This window comes from Porites lutea, chromosome 9 (genome assembly GCF_958299795.1).
Source record: "Porites lutea chromosome 9, jaPorLute2.1, whole genome shotgun sequence".
NCBI classification, from domain to species: Eukaryota; Metazoa; Cnidaria; class Anthozoa; order Scleractinia; family Poritidae; genus Porites; species Porites lutea.
In genome coordinates, this window is record NC_133209.1 from 14,519,472 (window position 1) to 14,540,453 (window position 20,982).

Here is a 20,982-nt window from a genome sequence, read left to right on the forward strand (position 1 = left end):
GTCAATGGACATGGTGCAAAACCTTCTTATAAAAATAAAAGAAAAACTGTCCATGGACCTGGTCCATGAAAGTGGTCCATGGACCCGGTCCAAAGAGGGGGTCCATGGAGCCCTGGTCCATGTTTTGTCCTCGCCCCTCTTGAACGCCTAGAACAGGCTATATCCAGCCAATCATAGCCCGCTATCATGAAATCCGTAAGTTGCCGATGATTCCGCCAATCATAGCCCCTTACCTTCATATCCGTATAGCCAACCTGCCATATCCTTCATATTCGTATATCCAGCTTGCCATATCCTTCAAATCCTCATATGTCTCATATCCGTATATCCGATACGCCATATCCCTCATATTTTCATATCCGTATATCACAGCTGCTCATAGCCTTCTATCCTAATATCCACGTGTCACTCGAACAAGCTTATCTCCGTGGGAATACTCTCATATCGGCGTCTTTAATTCTAGCCTGCGTAGCAAGCGTTTTCGCTCGAGTTCGTCTACAAAATCGGGATGAGAGCAAACAGGGGGAATGTAGTGGGAGGGGGGAGAGAGAAGGAAACTTTCCTCTTTTCCCCTCCCCCTTCGATCTTCCATTTCGTTTGCTCTCGCAATAGCGCGAGTAAAATCGCCCGCTACTAAGGCAGGCTGGCGTCTTTTTGTATCTAATATCCACATTTCTAGCTAGTCACATACCCTTATCCTATAATGCAGTCGAACCTCCACTACGGCCTCCTCTCTACAACGGCCACTTTTATTTGTCCGGGCGGACAGTCTACGTTACCTTGACTCTTGTTTTAACCTCTCTACAACGGCCACCTCTCTGCAACGGCAACGGCCACTAAATTGTGTCCCCAACTGCCAAAATAACCTCTCGACAAGGGCCAGTTTTTTCAGCAACTGACGGAAAGGTCAACGGAATGCTCAGGAAATTTGATGGCGCGTTGATGATTAATCCCGGTAATCGTATTTTGATTCTGTTCCATTTATACTACAGCAGTAAGCATAAATTGAGTACAATACTTATAGCGACTGTTGCGAACGTTGCAAACGTTTAGTCATGTTGACATTTTGATTGAGTTTTCTTGTGTATTTTATTTCTATATATTATTTATGACTGGATTACTATTATGGGATACAGTAAACATGAACTTGGCCCAATAAACATGTTGCACTTCCTTAAAAAAATTGTCATATTACACCCTTACCTCCTCACAACGGCCACTTTCTTCTGTCCCCAAGGTGGCCGTTGTGGAAAGATTCGACTGTATACGCGTTTTCAGCCAGACATCGAAGTCTTGACCCCGTATTTATGTTCATATGTCATTCCAACTACAGTGGAAGCTCTGCTTGCGACCACTCTCGTAAGCGACCAGGTCTAGTTACGACCACCTATGTGAAACCCTCGTTCGAACTGTGTCTTAAACTTTGTAATAAAAAGCTCTTGGAAGCGACCGCGATCACTTTTGGGATTACCCAACTGGACTTTTCCTTTGTTTTTAAGCTCTCGTAAGCGACCACTCTTAGAGTCTTATTCATATAAATCAACACTTAAATAAAAGTGCACACTGCCCTAATGGTTCGTTGATAAAGATCGCGTGCAGTACAGTACTGGATCTGTAAGAGCTTAAGGATATTTCCTTACCAACTACTAAGAATGCTTGGCAACTACGACTCAGAGAATTATTAATGAGTTTCTGAAGCTCTCATAAGCGGCAACCCTCTATTGTTTTACCATGAGGCCACTGACTTACGAAAATGAGCTCTCGTAAACGACCAGCTCTTAACGACCATTTTTTCCAGTTTTCGAGGTGGTCACGTACAAGAGCTTCGATTGAAGTCCATCCGTGTACCCTCATATCCACGTCTCAGCCAGGAGTTATCTCATATCGACGTATCCAACAGCCAGCCACAGATGCCAGTAGCCTTATATCTGCTTATTTACCTAGTTTCGTAGCCCCATGTCTTCCAGCTATTCTACTGATCTCCGTATGCCTTCCCCATATTCTCTTACCCTTCGGTGCAGCCATTTTATAGGGCATAGTTTTAGGTTTCTGTAAAACTGTTAATGTTTTCTCGTGGACTTAATACAGTATTAAATACCTTTCCCTGACATCCAAATGTGAACACTCAAATTTAAGTAACGATACTGTTTATCACGTGATTTTCGTCGTCGATTAAATGGAACAGATGAATTAGTACCAAAGGAAAGATAACTCCAACGAAGGCATTTATCGCCAATGTAAACATCGTGTCAAACAATGGCCAGGAGGAAATTGTCTTTGCATGTACTTGAATTATTACTGGCGCGCCACAGCAAATAACTACCCAAACTGTAAGGAAGCAAAGATTCTTAAACTTTTTCTCTTTGAACTTACCCCACAATGACTTGCTTTGCTCGTTTGCACTGGGTTTTAATAGCCTGTGCCCGATCAAATTCACAAGGAGAAAAAGAAGGAGAACGAAACTAAAGATAACTGCGAGCATTTCATACTCAAACTCGTGAAGAAAACAGCTGCACCACCAAAAGCACGCGGAGCCAAAGAAGCCGAAACAAAGTGAAGTAAGCATCAATAATACCGGTGATAAATGGGTGAGCATGTGATGGTATAACCCGATTATCAGTATTGCTGTTAAGTTCGACACCAAGATAACATTGACGCAAACCGATAAGATCTGGAAGAAACTACACATTCGGCGTACTTGTTGAATATCTAGCACATCCAAAACTTGGATGGAGTTCATGGTAAGGATGGACATTTGGTAAAGAAACTGGCTGCTCACTAGGGGTCTGTACTCTTGATGAAACACTTGTGGCTTCGACGCGCTCTTGAAACAGACACGTAGCATTTGCACATTGAAATAGAGTCCGACCAAATCGAGGACAACCAAAAGTAGAACGGACCAAGCCATGATAAAGTTAATTGACCTCTTGCAACAGAACAATGTGTGGACAGAATGACGGAACAGTTTGTACTTGTCCACTCACGGCTGTGGTGAAAGAAAGTTGACTGAACAGCTACAAGGTAATATTTAGCCAATGCAGACAAAATGAATTAAGCTTAGAAAATATTTAACAGATTTAATGACAAACTACTTAGCAATATTGAAATTAGAAAATTGAATTGTTTTAGGACAACTTTTGTAGCCAAGGTTACTACCAAGCAACTTTACCAACTTTGCTACAATAAATTACAAATAATTTCCTATGGCTGTGAATACGGACCTCAATACATTACAGATTGATCCAGACTGCTCCACCTTACAAGGACAAGCTCGGCATTGCCACGAAATTGGAAAAGATGTTGTCTGCGCTGCCCTGCCCATACAACACCCATATAAATACCACATGGAGCATAAAAGACAGCGCGTACGTAGCCCATGCAAGATAGTCAAAATAACAAGACCGAAACCAAGTAGTAAAATTTATCAGATCCTAGCTTTGTAAAAGAAACAAAAAAGGGTGAAAACTATCCAGCAAGTGGGGGTCTTTATACTCAGGTAAATTAAGGTATGGGCCTCAATTTGCCTTAATTTGCTCTCTTCAAAAGTGAGGGGGTGGTCTATATCTAAGAGCTTTAGATGAAGAGACATAAAACTTTGCCAGCTAACCACATTTTTAGTTTGTGTCAATTTTGTGCTTTAAAATTATGCAAATTAGGTCACGTGACCTCCATCGGCTGAAAAAGCTTGTTCTTCAAACGGCAACACTTTTTCGTGTGTCTTCAATTATTTTACCGGTTGCACAATGTTAATGCCGTTTAATGTATCACTTTTGTGCTTGGCCTTTTTTAGATATTTAAAATCGAAGGTGTTAAGATGGGATAAATTGCTTTGGGGGACTGGGTCTAGTTGAAAAAGCCGTTTATTTTCTAAAACAGTAAAAAAATCAAAAAAGGCCAAGCACAGTCTTGTAGATGCTTGCATTACACATTGTCCTAAACCAGTCCGGTTTAATAACTCACAACAAAAAGTGTTGCCATTTTTGTTTAAAGACTTTTTATTGTTTTCTGGCCGTGTGGAGTCACGTGACAACATTTGCATAATCGAACATCACCTAATTGACAGAAACCACACATGTATGTATCTGGCAAAGTTTCATCTTTCTACTGCTTACGTGCTCAGAGATAGACCACCCCCCATCACTTTTTTACTGAATCATTGGGGACCTATGCCTTAATTTACCTGAGTAGGCTGTTTTTAGGTTAAGAAACCCAAGACAAGATCAGGAATGAGTACAATTTGTCTTTCCTGTGGTCGTCGGGTTACTTGCGAAAATACCAACACTGCATAATTTTATTCCCGATGTCAGGTACGAAAAGTTAAAAGACATTCTAAACATACTGAGCTTTAGCTGGTGTAGGTCATGACGTTACTTGCTAGACCTTGCTTAGCCTGCAGTGCAGGCGTTTTCTTTGAGCGCGCAATATGCTCCCGAAAGCAAAAGAGGAGGAGATGTGGCGATATTCTCCCCAATCTTCCACTGTCATAAAATCAAAGATGGCGGCTAAAACAATATTACGAACACGAACAATGTTTCGGCCACCCAAAATGCGCCTGCACTGCAGGCTAGACCTTGCTAGAATGCCCATGTTACCGTGAAATACTTCAAATGACTAGTATTTTATAAATTTCCTTCTCTCTTGATTTTCAATACTACCGCTTGAACGAGTTACACACCGCAGTCATTTTTTCCCCCTTCAGCCGGCGTAGTCGCATTCGCTTGTTTATTATTTTTTGAATAAGTAAATTTTGTTGTAAAAGGGAATCATAACTTCAAAGATGTCTCAAATAACAACATGAATAATAGAACGTCTTTTTATTATCCATGATAACGATTGACAGACTTTTAAAACAATGTTCAGTTCTTTCCTCTCCCATTTCAACGACAAGTCTGCCACCCTCATTTTAGTGTTTCCTGGCCGTTTCTTTTGTTTTCCACCGTCCCATCTCTTTTTTTATAAAGTCCTTCCTCTCCCCTCCTTATGGTGGACGACAAGATAAGAAAGAATAATCCTCTCTTGATAGAACTGAAACAGCAGTTGAAAGCTGTTCGTGTGTCTATAATGCTGATACAGCGAAACAAAACTTATCCTGTGACGTTACCTTAAGGCCAGGGGTTTTACAATCAGAGTCACCGAAGGCTTCGTATATATGCAAAGTAAAAGAATCGTCCGCCTTCACAGAGGAAAGTAAAATTCTGCAGCCCGAACAAGGATACAGGTGAGGTGGAAGGGTACATGTAAACTTAACACCCCCCCCCCCCACCCCATTGACGCCCCCTTCTTAATCTTAACCAGCTATCACGTCATTTTCATGCCATTAGTGACCAAGGTTGTGTCTTGGTTGTGACTAAATTATTTTGAGTACCCACCTACTTTTTTATAGAGAATATCCAGGATTTGCTAAACATTTTTTTCCTTCGAAGATTTTGAAACTTTCAGTTCAAGAGCTGAGGAGTGGCAGATCTTAAAATTACTTTCATAATTCCAATTTTACGTGGGGTAACCTTTATAAAAAATCCTGCCTACGCTTTCAACAAAGACAACCAAGGTTTTTGATAGGTTCTTTCCAGCTACAAAGCCACCTAGCCCCACAGGCTAACATAGGACAAACACATCTTGTTCAATTAAAACAGCATGAGACTCCAGTGGGAAAACAAAAACAACGAAATAAAATCATTTTAAAAGCTAATAATCCGTTCTTTACTAGGTTCAATTGCGTTGTTTGCTCTCCAGTGAGGCGTTTTTGAACATGTGACCGTTTAGGATTCATTCCTCACAACCAAGGAGGAGGAGGACATGGTACACGGACTACACGTGACTGTACCTGTACAGCACCTGCAACCTCGTTCACAGGGTTTTTTCTCTAAGTACCCGCATAAGTTGTTGCACAAGTCAGTGAAGACGGCATGCAGTTCACCTGACAATGTACTAATCGGCCACGATTCCGGAATCCAGGAAATGTTTGCTTGTGGAATCCGGATTCAGGGAAAATGTTTGCTTGTGGAATCCGGATTCAGGGAAAGTGTTTGCTTGTGGAATCCGGATTCAGGGAAAGTGTTTGCTTGTGGAATCCGGATTCAGGGAAAATGTTTGCTCGTGGAATCCGGATTCAGGGAAAATGTTTGCTCGTGGAATCCGGATTCAGGGAAAATGTTTGCTTGTGGAATGCGGGATCCTGGGCTTTCGAATCCGGCATACAGCTGGAGGAAGCCGGAATTTCGCTAACGATTGGAATTCCCAATCAGAATCCAAGTTCCACTGACAAAAAACCCGGAATCCACGGCGTGAAATCCAGAATCCAAGACTCCTATAGGATTCTCTTACATGAAGTGACACTGATTCCCCTCTTAATCCTACACTCATGTCGGATATTAGACCACGTGAAAGGTCTGTGATTATTTTGTTTTGTAAAGTTTGGACACGTATTTCTCAACCAGAGTTACAAGAGTTACTAAAGCCGGTCATCTGGTTCCTCAATTGATTCTTTCGTTAAGAAATAAAAGTGAGTAACTCTCATTATGGCACCAAGAAGAGCAAAAGAACAGACGCAAACAGCGACTGGCAAAGAGTACCAGGCGCGGCCGGGAAACTGGCTAAAATAAAACAACAAAATCATTGTGCTGTCTTCTAGGAAAAACAGCAAGTTGGAGAACAACTGCATTCTTCTTAGCTCTTTCTTTTTGTCTTCTGTTAATACATCTTGTATTCTCGTTGACGTGTCATCTCGAAGCCAATGCAAACAGAAATGGAAAATCGATAAACCTGTAACTCCCGCATTACAATCGCTTTTGCTACAAAACCAAAGAGTGTCACACAACACTATTGCCGTGGAATGAAAGATCAAAACACTGGTGATCCACCATTTGTAGCTTACGGTGAAAAGAGCGATGGAAAAAAGTCTACTGCTCAAAACAAATGAATGCGTTAGAAAGAGCAGAAGTTTATTTTTCACATTCGGTGCGTCCTTTATAATCGTGTCGGCTCCTTCGCAGTGAAAGACCTCATCAGCTATTGTTGACGCCCAAGCTAAGCTAAGGAAGGACACAGGTAGAGAAACCATTTGAACGATCTTTACGGATTCCTGTTGAACAGCCATGGCGTACAGCTGAATTACAAATTGAGGAGCTGATTCAAGAGTGGCTTCATATATAAGAGCTAAATTGCTGTAAACCAGAAGAGTATGCGCCTCTTCATCGGCAGCCGTTCCAATATCAGACGGTACGATTTTATCGCCCGACCAAAGTTTTCTAAAATTTCTTAGGTAGAAAATGAGCGTTTGCAGCTTCACCAAGGCTGGAGAAAATGGATTAAAACCAAAAAGGAAAACTTGCGTGAATCTCCTAACGCGACTGGCTTCTGCCAATCCAGACTCTTTTGATGACAAACCGTAAAGTACCGCAAAAAACAAACACGGTAAAATAATGAAACTTAGCCCCACTCCGAACCAAGTCTTGTGATCTGCGCGATAGAATTCCACCAGTGTAAGGATATCGGTGATGGGATCGGCAAAGCTTAAAATGGTTCCAAAAAGAACCACGAAGATGTCGTGCCATTTGAGTTCTTTTGCGCCCATTGCAAGGCTTTGACCTTTTTACATACCGAATTGAATGGTTGAGCTCAGATAAACAGTTCTTTGATTGGATATCAGATTTTGTGAAGTACTGTGTCGGGGCGTGCGTTAACTCACGACCAAGCGCTGGTGGGAGTGCGGAGTATTAGCCCTACAAAAGGTGAAAAATTGTTGTGTGTATATTAACATTACATCAACCGGTAAGCAAGTCTCTCTTGTTTTTAAGATTTAGTGCATGGGGGAGTGTGCAGGCCCACGCGAGCGTCGAGGGGAGGAAAACGCGGGACGCGAGAAGCGAGGGCGGCAGACTGTCTCGCGCGATTCACTCGACGGACTACACAGGGACTGCTCGTAGTCCAAGTTGCCAAAGTAGACTGCAGAAGAACTTTCATTGTGATGCCGCACCTCTATGGCACACGCGGGGAATACTAAGATATGGGCGAAAATAATTTCCGCGAACGCGAAGAAGTGCAGCATAAGCGGGTTTTGTCATTGAGGGGAGGAGAGGGGGTGGGGGGAACGAAAGTATATGACCTCTCGGGGCATGAATGTATAAGACAGTGTTCTGATGATGGCAAAGCATTAAAATACTACGCTCAATACCCAGGGGTGATGTAAGAATCCCAGGAGGGAAAACGTGCTAATTTATGGGGCCCGCGCGCCCATTTCGGAGCAAACATACCAATGAAAATAACAAGACACTGGAATTTCCCCGAATACTGTAGACTGCGTAGTAGCGAAGACGCGAGACGTTGTTGTAATCGGTTTTTTTCTTCTTCACAAACCAGACCACTCCTGTTCGTCATAACAGACCCCTCCAGCCCCTTCACGGTTGTAACGGCATCATGGGTAATAGGCACAAGATGGTCGGAAAATACAGTTTGTATGGGAATATAAAGTCAACTGATTCTTGCTAATTGAATATATTTGTCACTTTCTCTTGAAAATGTAACTAATGAACTTAAAGAAACTGCACACTAAATCTAGAGTGCATAGCAGTCCTTTTTATCAGGGTTGATCCATACATTTTCTGTAATCCGACAACACATAATGTATGGAACAAGTCAAATTTTCTAAAAAGCGACAAAGGACTGCTGTGCTCTCCACATTTAGCGTATAGTCTATTTAAGTTCATTATTTAAAGTTTGCAAAGAGAAAGTGACGAATATATTCAATTAGGAAGAATTAGTTGACCTTAGAGTTGACTTTGAATTCCCAAAAAAACTTTTGACTTCCCCACCATCTTGTCTTGATTACTCAGCATGCCCTCACAACCGTGAAGGGGCCTATTGATATTGTTTTTTTGTTTTCAATATTTGCGGCAAAACGCCGGCAAACAGGTGCAAAGATGACCGTACCATTTCTTATATTCGACACTAACTTTTCGCCGTAACATTTTCCATGGAAGCGACAAATTCTCCTCTACATAAGTTGAAAACGGTAGAACCGTGTGTTTGAAAGTCACTGAGCAAATCTCTATCCAGTGGATAACGTAATTGGTTTTCCTAATACTTTCAGTTTAAAAAAATATTCGCTGGATAGTGATTTATCCACTGGATATATCTAACGTCTGAACAACCAGGACCAGACTTTTCTAACGCTTAAGGAAGGACCGATATTCGGGTTGTGAAAACGGAAAACAGCGCCGAACTATTTACGAGAACTGGCATGGTGCTCGCACACCAGCTTTAGAATAGCGGAGTCCCCATCCAGCTCCACATGTCTATTTAGGATTGATCCAGCTCTTTTATTAACACCAGCATGTTTCTTTAAATTTTTGATTTGGCTTTAGCGCCAAGTCATCGAGCCCCTGTGTCACCGCAATTGAGCATGTGGTTCCGCCGCAAAAAGAGAAAGACAAAAGTTTACGATCCGAAAAAGTTCGAGCAATCTGCCCCCCACATGACCGACCGACCGCAGTCAAATGCTAGAAACTGGCAAAAACTATTTACCAAACATTTTGGGAAAAATGCAGGCTTGTTGGTTGACCTCGGCCATTTTCAAATTGATTTAAGCTGAGCATTTTCATTTGACGGTAATGCCTCCTTTTAATACGGAAATGAAGTTATGGTATTTTTTTCTGTTGTCACGAAGTCTCCGGAACTGGAAGCAGTGCCGTGTATGAGAAAAAGCAGGGATAAAAACCCGCAGAGTAACTTATTCTACTAATATACGCAAACGGCTAGTAGCATCCGTTCTGAGAGCTTGCTGTACTTAATTATGCCCTTAATTAATATGGGGTTGCAGAGGGAATGCCGGACCAACCAGTTCATTTTAAAAGAAGAGAAATTTTGGGCGCCAGAGAAAGGAAAGAGAGAAAAAATGGCTCAAAACGTAGGAGAGGGTGATTTAACGCCTGCTCCTCTTCGTTCTTGTTGTGGACGGGAAAATGGCAAGTTCCTCCTGTTATGATATTGGACTGTTAAATGAGGCATTGTAAACACGTGATCGTGAAGTTAATTATGTATGCTAGAAAAGTCTGCTAAGCAAATATTTGAAAATCTTTTATTCATTGGAAGAACATTTTATTCACTTTATTACTTCATTTGCATGTAAATGTTTGTTGTTGGATAAATCTATGGCTTTTCCCTTAGCAGCTGGTCTTTTGTAAGTGGAGATTTGAGTCATTAGTTATTTGCGCGCTAAAAGCTTTGGAAAGCCCGCGAATCAGATTGTTGATTTGACGATCGCGTTACCTGGGCAGCTTCTAGTTTCAAAGCTGTAAGTTCAGAGGTGTATTTTTTTCGTAGTCACGTAACACTTCTTGAATTTTTCCCATTTGCGGTAATTCAAAACATTGGATTGTCTATTGGACACGTTTCTTTTCAATTGCAAATTTGATGCTGTGAATAATTTGGCGATCAATGGTTCGAAAAAGAACTCACACCCGATGAGTGACTGCATCAGCGGTAAGTTCTCTCAGTTGTCTTCTCCACTTTCCTTTCAGGTGGCCACGACTGTGGACTGTGACAGGACAATTGCTGAAAAGCTTGCAAAAATGTTGATCTTACCAACTTTAAACCTATCAGAGTATAAAGTACAGTTGTACTTTCGCTTCTTGTGACTTGCGGTTTCTAATAATCTTCAGCTTGTTCTTCAACCCGAAAGTGATGAGATGATTCTTAGCTTCTGACATCGGAAAATATTTATATATACTCGCCATCACACGTTGCAAACTTCTACTACAGTTGTTTTTGTGTTACAGTTCGCCAGCTTTTAATACGACTGCATCATTACTAAAGTGTATAGGTACTAAAGCGGTGTTTTTAAAAATTTTTATTTTTGTTGTTCTGACACGAAGTGGGGACAGCAGCTGAATTAACCAAGGGTTTATTTGATTTGTCTCCTATTCAGCTTTGATATCTGTAAGAAAAAGTTGATGATTTCTTCAAAACTCTTCGAAGTCTCAAAATTGGCAGTGTATGTGAGCGTTTATCGTGCGTTTCTTGGCAAATGTCGCAGTTTTCAACTCCGGAAGGACTTGAAAGATATCACGTTCGTGATGTTTACGACAAAATTGCACCTTACTTCGTTGGATCTCGCCACAAAGCATGGCCAAGAGTTGAACAATTTCTCCAGTCTTTGCCAGCGGGGAGTTTGATCGCTGATGTAGGTGAGTTGTAACTTATTTAACACCGGCGAAACGGATCGCGAGCCATTAAAAAAAGCGGTTTATATAAACCTATAATTTTTGGGTGATTTCATTGAATGTTCGGTGATTTTTTTTTTTAAACAAAGGATTCTGTTAAGTCGCAAAAGAAACATACAATAGTTCATTTAATAACCTGTAGGCATCTTTTCAGTAAATTAAAAGACGTTAATATAGCGTAACTCGATTATTTGAAAATATTTTGTACAAGATAAAGCTTAAACCCCGGGCTTAAACACAGACATAGCTGGTTGTTAATGTTTTTTTTTTTCACAAGCCAGACCACTCGTGTTCGTCATAATGATATTGTTTTCCTGTTTTCTACTTATAATACAATGGTGTTAGTGTTTGCAGTAATATTTTTAAAAAGGACTGTTTTGCACGAGGTTGTGGTTAATATCAGCTTGTCGCTATGTGAGGTTTTTGTTGAGAGCCTTTATTAAAAGCACTGCGAAATATAAACAGTCTTCCTCAGGATTTCCTTTAAATGTTGTCAAGGTCATGAAAAGTCATGCTAAAATTTAGTCACAAGGCAGTTGCAAAATTATTTGCTAATTTGTTGGTTAACTTTCCCCAAATAATGCCATTTTGCTTTTGCAAAGACGTTTGTGACATAATATTTTAACCTTGCACACACCATGAGTGAGGGTCCTGATTGCATAAGGCCCTTTTAGAGGGGGGAGGGGGGGGGGGTATACATTAAACTGGTATGAATTTCAAACCGTATTTATTCGATTATACGCCGCGGCGTTTATTTCGAAATCACTTTTTTTAAATCACTGACAACAGTTAGTGTAAATCGTTTGTAAATATATTATGTAATTTAAAGGTTCCAATGTCACCATTATTATGCTGAGATAGAATCGTAATTGTCTGGATGGTGTAAATTACCAAGTTGTACTGAGGTTTTTCTTATTATCCTCGAGTAAATTCCGCATTCTTCTGATCAGGTGTGGCATTTATTCGAGGGCAGCATTTATTGATAATTTTGCTTCCATCTGGGGTGTTTGATTGAGGGCGGTGTTTATTCAAGGGCAACATTTAATCAAATAAATACTGTACTGTTGTTTCACATTTTGAGGAGTAGGCCATGTCCCGTCAGTATTTAACTCATCATTATGCTATTTGTCACCATTTCATCTTGTTGTATGTTGCTGTTTTAAGGCCATGTCACTTGTCCGAAATTTATCCTAACAGGGCATATACAGCCATATTGCTCACCTCTCAAGGGGTGTTGCAGAGAGTCAGAAACCAAGTCCTATTCATTATTTTGCCATTGTATTTGCACTGTCACAGTCTCATCTTTGTGTGGTTTGTCCCCACATTCATCTGTTTCATGTTGCTGTTTTAAGGTCATTTGCTCCTTTGTCTCCCTTCTCTTGCCCCCTCCCCAACACCTTTGTCATTTTTCTCTACCAGAGAAGGGTGGAATGTCCCCTTTATCTTAAATTATTTTCCCTGTGTTATGCTAGTAACTTCATTGGTTTAACGTGATTGTTTATGCTTTAATGTTAGTTTCCATAGCAACCACCAAAGTGTCTTTCCCCTGACTGTTTGGTCGATCCCTTCTTTTTTGCCAATGGGTGGTGGGAGGTGGGGGGCGGGGGGGGTGGACTTTTATTTGGTGGGAAGGGATCAGGGGTTCAGAATTTTTAAGGTGTAGAGTAGTGTGACAAAGTTTAGTCCCTGGGTACTGTAAGTCATTGCCTCTTATCCTGGACTTTAGGCACTCACTCTGATGATGACATTCTGCCTATTTATAGCACAAAATTATTGTACCTTTTAGGGTGTGGAACAGGCAAGTACTTAGGTCTTGCCCCAGAATCTTTTGTCATTGGATCTGACAGTTGCTTGGAATTTGGAGAGATTGCAGCTGCCATGGGCCACAATGTTGTGACCTGTGATAATCAAAACCTTCCATTCAGAAATAGTTGTTTTGATGCAGTCATCTCTGTTGGCGTCATTCATCACTTTGCTTCTGTGAAAAGGCGCATGAAAGCTCTTGAGGAGCTTTACAGAATTCTACAACCTGGTGGGAAGATGCTGGTTTATGTCTGGGCTTTTGAACAAGATGAGCGAAAGGTTTGTTACTTAATTTTGTTACAGTACATACAGTTGCAGTCAATCAAACCTACCCCTGACAAACGAACACTCTTGGTAGATGCTTGGAGGGAAATGAAAGGATGGAATAACAAAAATATTTGAGAATATTTATAACTATAATTTTTTTCTAACAAATCGTATGATATTAAAATACATTAAGCAAATTTATATATCTATGACAAAATGTTCAGTGCATCAGGTATTAATCAGTACTTAGCTAATTTAGGGGAAATTGTTGTATTCAAAACTTTGGGGAGGTGAGAACTTTTGAGCATCGTTGGTGGCAAAAGTTATTACAGGGCTATTTCCAAGCCTTTCAAAGCATGGTCAAGAATAAAGGAGGACATGTCTTGATTAAGACCTGCTGTGATTTAGGTACATTGCATGAGAGGTATGGGAATTGAATGCTGTCTTGAACACATATTGGTTCTCTTTGTATATACTGTATTTCCTCACACACTTTCCCAAGTGATATCTGGCAAATGGAAAAATACACCCTTATACTCAGTTATTATGAGACTCTGAACACCCTAAGTGGGACCAAAATCTGCAAATCACACCTCTAAGCTTGGTGAGGAGTATCCCCAACTCCTTCATTAATTTGGGAGTCCTCCCCCCTCCTGAGGTGAGACCTCATATTGCATTGGACAGATCTTCTTCTTGGGGGAGAAAGGGGGGTGGTTGAGGTTGACCTAAGATCAAAATCCTTTTTAATATTCAAGTGACGATTTGAATACAAGTACTGAGGAAAATCTGAGGTTTGGTGATTTTTTCCTGAAGGTTACCTCTTTGGCCATTGCTTTAACGAGGGTGAAGGCCGGACCAAGGGTGATGGTAATGGTGATACTAATTTGAATTAGTCCCTTACCTTCACCCTCACCCTCACCCTCACTCTTTTTTAAGCAATGTTGGTAGGGTACCTCTTTAGACATGAGGTCCAATTGTGTCATGCTTAAGACTTACGCAAAAACAGAAACATGTTGAACATATTTTCCCCATGCAAGGATTTGGTTTGTGGAATCTAAAATCCTTGGTTTTGGAATCCATAATTTAGCTCACTTAGAGGAGGAATTTGGAATTCTGCTAAAAACTGGAATACCCAATCTAAGTTCCACTAACAAGAAATGCAGAATTTTGTACCTGGAATCTGGAATCCACTGAGCTGGAATCTGGAATTTGGTACCTGGATTCTGGAATCCACAGCATGTAATCCAGAATCCATGACTGTCTTGGATGATCTTATATGGGGCAAAACATGTTCTCTTTATACTCAAAGATCGTTTTGCGACGGGCTCAGCCTCAGCTCAAAACGTAGACGGTCTTATATAAAAAAGAATCCCATAACCTTCTGCTCGTGCTGTAAACGACCTGGTCACCGGCCTCGTTGATTCTCAAGCATCTTTATCCTATGTTTGTGGATTGTGATAAGAAATTGACAACCCGATCCATAGTTTGTTTGGAAAAAGTGAAAAAGAGCCGCCAGTCACGAACTAACAGGAATAGTCAGGTAAATTTGAACCCTTTATAAACCACAAAACTCATGAGTAAGGAATTTTGGGATGAAGATGGCATATTGTTTCTCTTTCATGTTTCAGTTTGATGGGCAAGATGTCTTGGTACCCTACACACATTATCAAAGGAACAAAGGTATTGGAAGTAAATACTATTTGAGAGGGACGATATACACTGTACATTCTCATGAACTTACCAAATGCAAGAAAGATCCTGACCTGTGCTTACGGAGTTTTGTCCAGGCACTTTATTCTCAGTAGCCTCGCTTTGAAACAGAGGCTTGGGGCAACTCGGAATTGGAAGCGGGGCCGGGTTGCGCGAACTCGTACTCGTGCAAGATGCATCGTTCGCCCCGCGTCGCTCATAAAGTCACAAACCCTTTTGACATGTTTTTCACAAAGTAACGGCGGGACTTGGCGGGACTGCACTGACAAGAGTTTGACGTGATTTTATGAAGTGGACTCATCGCTTGCATTTTCCTGGCCTCTACAGGGCTTAGAAAATTACTACTCAACTCGAAAAATATCCGCGCGTATTCTTGGCTTGCACTGTCACGCAATGAAAAATAAAAATGCAAACCATTCAATATAGAAGGACTAGAATCTGGGAAATAAAAAAAGATAAATATACAAAAACCCTTGCCAAGAATCAGGTCTGTGAAATATTTCAAATGCGAGATATTGGGAAAAACGGTTTACTTAAATTTATAAAGCTTTGTATGGAAACGCCATGTTGGTGTCCCTTTCAGGAACACCAATATGGCCGCCGGATACCAACTGTTTTCTAGTTTTCCTACTAATGCGTGAATTCTTCGCTTGAGGAACTCATACAGATTACAGTAATATTTATTCTGAGACAAGGAATGTTTACAGTGCAAAATCTCCCAAAATCGGTTATGTTTTAACCCACGTAAGAGCTTTCCCGGCCGCCATCTAAATGCCGCGTCACGCAAAAGCCTGGGAATTCAAGAGTCCTCTCTCGCATAACGAAGAACCCTTTCGAACCAAAAACTTTTTATGTAAAGGTGTTTAGGTACTGTAATACCTCATGAAAGTAGAAACTCAGAAGAATCGATAGTTTCTTAGTTTGATTTTTGGTGACGTCACGTGCAACCCAAGACAATATCGAACAAGATCAGGAGCCTTTGACCTAGTGATGGGCTCCTGACAAGATGTATGTGTATTGAAAATATGCTACGCCGGCAGAAATACATGGAGAAAGTTTTCACGAATCAAAGAGAGCTTGCCCAGTTGGTTGTTGGACAATTTTTGGATAAAATTTTTCAATCACGTTCTTGAAACGAAGAAAGAACCTACAAACAAATAGGCCAGTAATTCAGTTAATCCGAGGCTGAGGTAGCCTGAAATTCATCCGATTGCTTCGAGTCGTTTTCGCCTCTCAACAACTGAGGGAGTAATAACGACTCGAAGTAATCGGATGAAATTCAGGCTAAGGCTGAGGAGAATAAAACAAGAGAAATAAATTATTCATCCCTGTATTTCAAAGTCTTCGAAGAGACTTTTTTGCTCTTTACCTCTAAGCCTCGTAGCGGAGTAAGAATTTTTATAATAGACCTTCTTCACGATACCCGCCATCTCTGTTTAAACGCGCTTTAGGATTGATGGGATTAATACAATGTCACGTGATATTTCAGGGTCTGAAAGCAAACCAGCGATCGAGTTTGTTTGTTCCCTGAAAACGAGAAGACGATTTTGGTCTTGCAAAATGTACAGTTCGAGTTTCGACAAGGTCTACGTCATTATTGCTTGCTGGGACTGGGACATCTACGGTCGCTAGGGCATCCAAAAAAGTAACCATGTCAACCACCATCATCATCAGTCTTTTATCATTTACACTATTTAGGTACTATACAGAAAAAAAAGAGAGCAAAAAATACAAGAAACTAAAGGGGTAAATAGTGTAGATTATATAACTGAACATATACAGTGATCACTTCCACCCATAATTTGCTATTTTCGTCTTTAAGATAAAAAATTCTTCATTTTCTGTTGTCTAGAATAAGCAAACTCGACCGCATTTCTTCAGTTGTTGGATTTTATCACTTGTCTTGCCTGCCCCCTCCCCTCGAAAAAACCACGTGACATTGCTTTTATCCCATCAGCCCAATAGAGCATCAGTAAACACAGCCGGAATTTTGATTGAGGTCCACTGGAAACTAGCCCATTGCCGGATTGGTTTTGTTGAGGTTTTATAATCTCACTCGCAACTATTTTTGTCTTGTTGGAGAGGAGCGTTGCGTGACGAGACAAAAAAGGCTGCTAGGGAGACTAGAGGGTTTACTTATGAGCATATTATATTGTTTGCAGTTTTAGCGCGGAGAAGCCAATCAACTCCCGGGACACCAAGACTCCAGTCGCACATTCAAAGCAGATGTCCGCCCAACGTGGCGGCTGCCTCATGGCGTTCGCGGCGTACGTTTTCATGGGATGATCCACGCTGTAGTCACAACCAACGTCGCTCTCATTCACCTGTCAAAAGAGATCTCCGTAAACATGATCATGTCATAGGGTTAACTCAAAACACAGTCCCTTTAAAATATGATGTGCTGCAGCGTATTAGGAAGGGAGATAAAGAAACCAACCTCAATTGGTCTCAACAAACTGAGGAAACTACGATCGCGAAACTAAGTAAATTTCTCAATTCTGTTATCAAGAAAATTTTTGATGACGATGATTCCGGGAATACGACAAGCGGTGATACTCAAGCGGAGGGACAAGATCAGAATGGCTTTTCCTTGGATACTAACACGGATTTAAGCACTGAGGGTTCCAAGATTCAAGCTTTGATGTCCTTTTTTTCTGTTGAAAACCGGGAAAAGTATTCTAAAGGGGAGTTTTTCTCAATGATGGCGAAGAAGTTGTTCGCGAGCAAAGACGATTTGCATCTGCCTGAAATAAACAAAATATCAGTTGATTCCGAAGGACTGAAACCGAAAGTGGATGGAGAGCATGGACCTTGTGATGTCGTGGTATGCATGAACGAGAAAGAAGTCGACACGCATGCTCCGTGTGGTAAAAGAACAGAGGGGAAGAACGGCGTTAGCCTCAGCGTGATGGCGAGGCTTGTTGAATCCATAGTTACAAGCGACGTGGACAGTGACAGCTCTAGTTCCAGTGATTATCTCACGTCGGACTCGAGCGCTGCAGAGGAATGGGAGAAACCAGGAACTTCTTTTCCCACTCATGGCGGCAAGGCTTTTCAGCATACAACGGTAAACTGCGAGGAACTCGGGTGCAAAGCGGATTCACAGTATTCTTCTTCATCGTCATTGTTTTCAACATCATCAGCTTCGTCTTCATGTTCATCACTTGCGGAGTCTGATTCGCGAAAGAAAGTCAAAAGCAAACTTTTTCAAAGGTACTATCATGTGTTCTGCGCTGGAGAGCTAGTTAAGTTAATTCAAGATAGCGTTCCTTCTGCCATTGTTTTAAACGAATATTATGATCATGGTAACTGGGCAGTTGTTTTGGAAAAGAAAGTAGAGGAGACTGGTCTCACAGAAACACCTTGAGGCAATTTCATCGGTTAATCAAGTGGATTTTCCAAGACCGCAGGAACTTAAAAAAATTTACCACCGAAAACAAGAGAGGATTATCTTCGATACCCTCAACTTTCATTTTAGTGTTCTAGTTTAGATTTTTTAACCCCAGGGTAAATTTGAACTTGGGTAAAAGTTTTTAAAGTAGTTTTAAAAAAGACGTCATTGAAGAGTGCTATACTGAATTCCTATGTCAGATTAGCCAGTACTCAGGTAATTTTTAAACTAGTGGTAATTGCAAGATAGAAGTGTATTCGACAGGAAGGGGTGTAGGAAAGTGATTTCACTGTTTGATTAGAATACGTAGTTTAGCAAGGCATATACAATACAGATAATAGATGCTAGTTCCCGGCCGAAGGAAATTGTCTTAGGGCTAGGTAAGGTGGCATCAGAAACAGAGTTAAGTTCTGTGAGAGACGTTATATGGCCATGGTTGCTTAGGACGCAATTATAAATTTCAATCCAGATATTTCTAAAAATAAACATAAACATAATCTGGTGAAGCTGGTACAAAACATGAATGATACGAGAAACCCTTTTTTGGGTCTTAACATGTATATCATCGTTCAAAAGGGGTAGATACTCGTGGTCACGCCTTTCTCAACAGTGTTTCCTCATTGAGGTCGAGGTGCCCTCGCGAGGACTCAAACATCGAACTTCACATGTGACAAACGTAGATTTTAAAATGGTAATGAGAAAAATCTGTTGTTCTCAGTAATTAGCCGTAATTTCATATTTTATCCTTAGGTTTTGCGAGGAAGTTTCTAAGCCAGCTAAGATCATTATATATAATTTGGGAAAATTATTTATTTTAAGGACGATACCTTTTATAAAAGTGATAGTTTGCCCAATCACTAGTTTGTGCAACATATACTTAATTTTCAATGTAAAGCAAACAAAAAGCCGTTTGGAATGCGATTTTATTTGGTGGAGCCATTAAACGCTTTTTACTTTTTTATCTGCCAAATTAGTTAATATTTATTGTCCCAATTAATCAAAATGGAAAATAAAGGAAGGAATAAAAAGCCGTTAGAATGTATCAATATTTCAATAATAAATAACTTTATGCATGAATCGCAAATTAAATTTAATGCGGAGAGTTAATTGTCCTTTCTTAGGTCTGCACCCAGATCGTAAGTAGTTTTTCCTCCAAATATGCGCGCGAACGACCAGTTTTTTTGAAATGAAAGAAGGTAAGAGTTTCCTTTAATTCAAGCTAATTCATCAAAACACACAATGTCCTTTATACTGTGTAAACACATGCAGTTTACACAACTGTCTTTCAATTCTTATAACCGTTTATTTTTCCAATTTGTTTTTAAATTTTCAAGAAAGCTTAAAATCTCTTCATGTTACACAACACTGGTCTCCGGGAGGGAAGAAAAACTCAAAAGGGAACAAACGTTCGTCCGTTATTATGTAATCTTTTTTCCTGGTGTCGTGTGCACTTTCATAATAGTCGCACATTTAGATAGATACAGTATTTTATGGTATAATTAGCTTCTTGTATAAGAGCTAAAGTCATCGACACTGCACCGTACGACTTAAAGTTAATTGTTATTCTCATTCTCATTCTCATTATCATTATCACCATCATTAAATTGTCATCGTCATTATCCACGCGATTTCCTACGTATATACGGGAAAGATCGTTGCAGATCTTTTCTAGGGCTGTGTTGTATTGACTGACCAATGTTGTAAGGTCAACAGCATCTCACCACGGAGGAGGGGGGGGGGGGGGGAAGGGAACACTGCAAAAGCGCACAGAAATACGTATAAACACTGCACAGAACAGGGGGGAATAACATAAGAAAACCGGAAACCGCATTGAAATTACCCAAACTTTCTAAATACCGCAAACCGCAACTTAAAACAAAAATGTCACAAAACCGCACCAAAAATCGAGCAAAACAACCGCATCAACGCAATCCCTTACGTCCCCCTCTCTACGGTGTTCAGGTAGACATATTAAATTCTGCAAGCAGAATACTGCAATGCTGATCGTACTGCGTGAAAATTAACTCTGCAAGACATCAACACGACACCGAAAGAACTCAAAACAGAGCGGGATTGTGGCCATAGACAGCTGTTTCGCCCTTTTTGGGGCTCGCAAAAAAATGATCGCCGAAATTGATCGCCGCGTAACGTAAATTTTTGAGGCAGGCGGCTAGTTTCCAGATTACAACTTTATTTATTTGTGATCGGAGACAAAATTGTCGCGCGTCACTGAGGTTGGGTCCCTTACTGAGGGGAGAGGTACAGAATAGGGAGGAGGGAGCTTTACCCTCCCGTACCCCTTCCTTACTCTGGGTGCTAGTGACATGTTTAGGTTTAAAAGTGACGCAGCAGCCTTGGTTTTTTTTTGTCGCTCTCTTTTCTCCCTTCTTCTTTCGCTTTTTATGCCTCATAGTTTTCTTTTGCTTGACATTTAATAGGCTTCATCTCGGTTGGAAAAGGTTTTGGCAAAGCTTTAGGATCTTAAGAAGGTACGGTAGGTAGGTAGTGGAACCAGATTTTTATGGGAAATTTCGAGTCAACGTGACATGGTGCACCTTTGCCTTTCTCTTTGGCCTCCTTGGCTGAATCATG

The 20,982-nt window shown here is 40.7% G+C and overlaps 2 protein-coding genes across 3 annotated transcripts; one reads left to right on the forward strand and one right to left on the reverse strand.

The window, feature by feature from the left end:
* Positions 1 to 5,414: 5,414 nt before the first annotated feature.
* Positions 5,415 to 7,720, reverse strand: LOC140947383 (XK-related protein 6-like). The gene has a single exon (XM_073396466.1). It carries the CDS (start codon positions 7,571 to 7,573, stop codon positions 6,452 to 6,454), a length of 1,122 nt encoding a protein of 373 aa, XP_073252567.1. The 5' UTR covers positions 7,574 to 7,720; the 3' UTR covers positions 5,415 to 6,451.
* A 2,440-nt stretch (positions 7,721 to 10,160) lies between these two features.
* Positions 10,161 to 19,426, forward strand: LOC140947372 (probable tRNA methyltransferase 9B). Of its 2 annotated transcripts, XM_073396450.1 has the most exons (6): positions 10,161 to 10,177; positions 10,518 to 10,819; positions 10,925 to 11,183; positions 13,006 to 13,301; positions 14,918 to 14,969; positions 17,162 to 19,426. In XM_073396450.1, exons 3-6 carry the CDS (start codon positions 11,024 to 11,026, stop codon positions 18,364 to 18,366), a joined length of 1,713 nt encoding a protein of 570 aa, XP_073252551.1. In that variant the 5' UTR covers positions 10,161 to 10,177; positions 10,518 to 10,819; positions 10,925 to 11,023; the 3' UTR covers positions 18,367 to 19,426. The 2 variants fall into 2 exon arrangements, with proteins under 2 accessions (XP_073252551.1, XP_073252550.1); XM_073396449.1 differs by lacking the exon at positions 10,161 to 10,177 and having other exon boundaries at positions 10,486 to 10,819.
* The last annotated feature ends 1,556 nt before the right edge of the window (positions 19,427 to 20,982 follow it).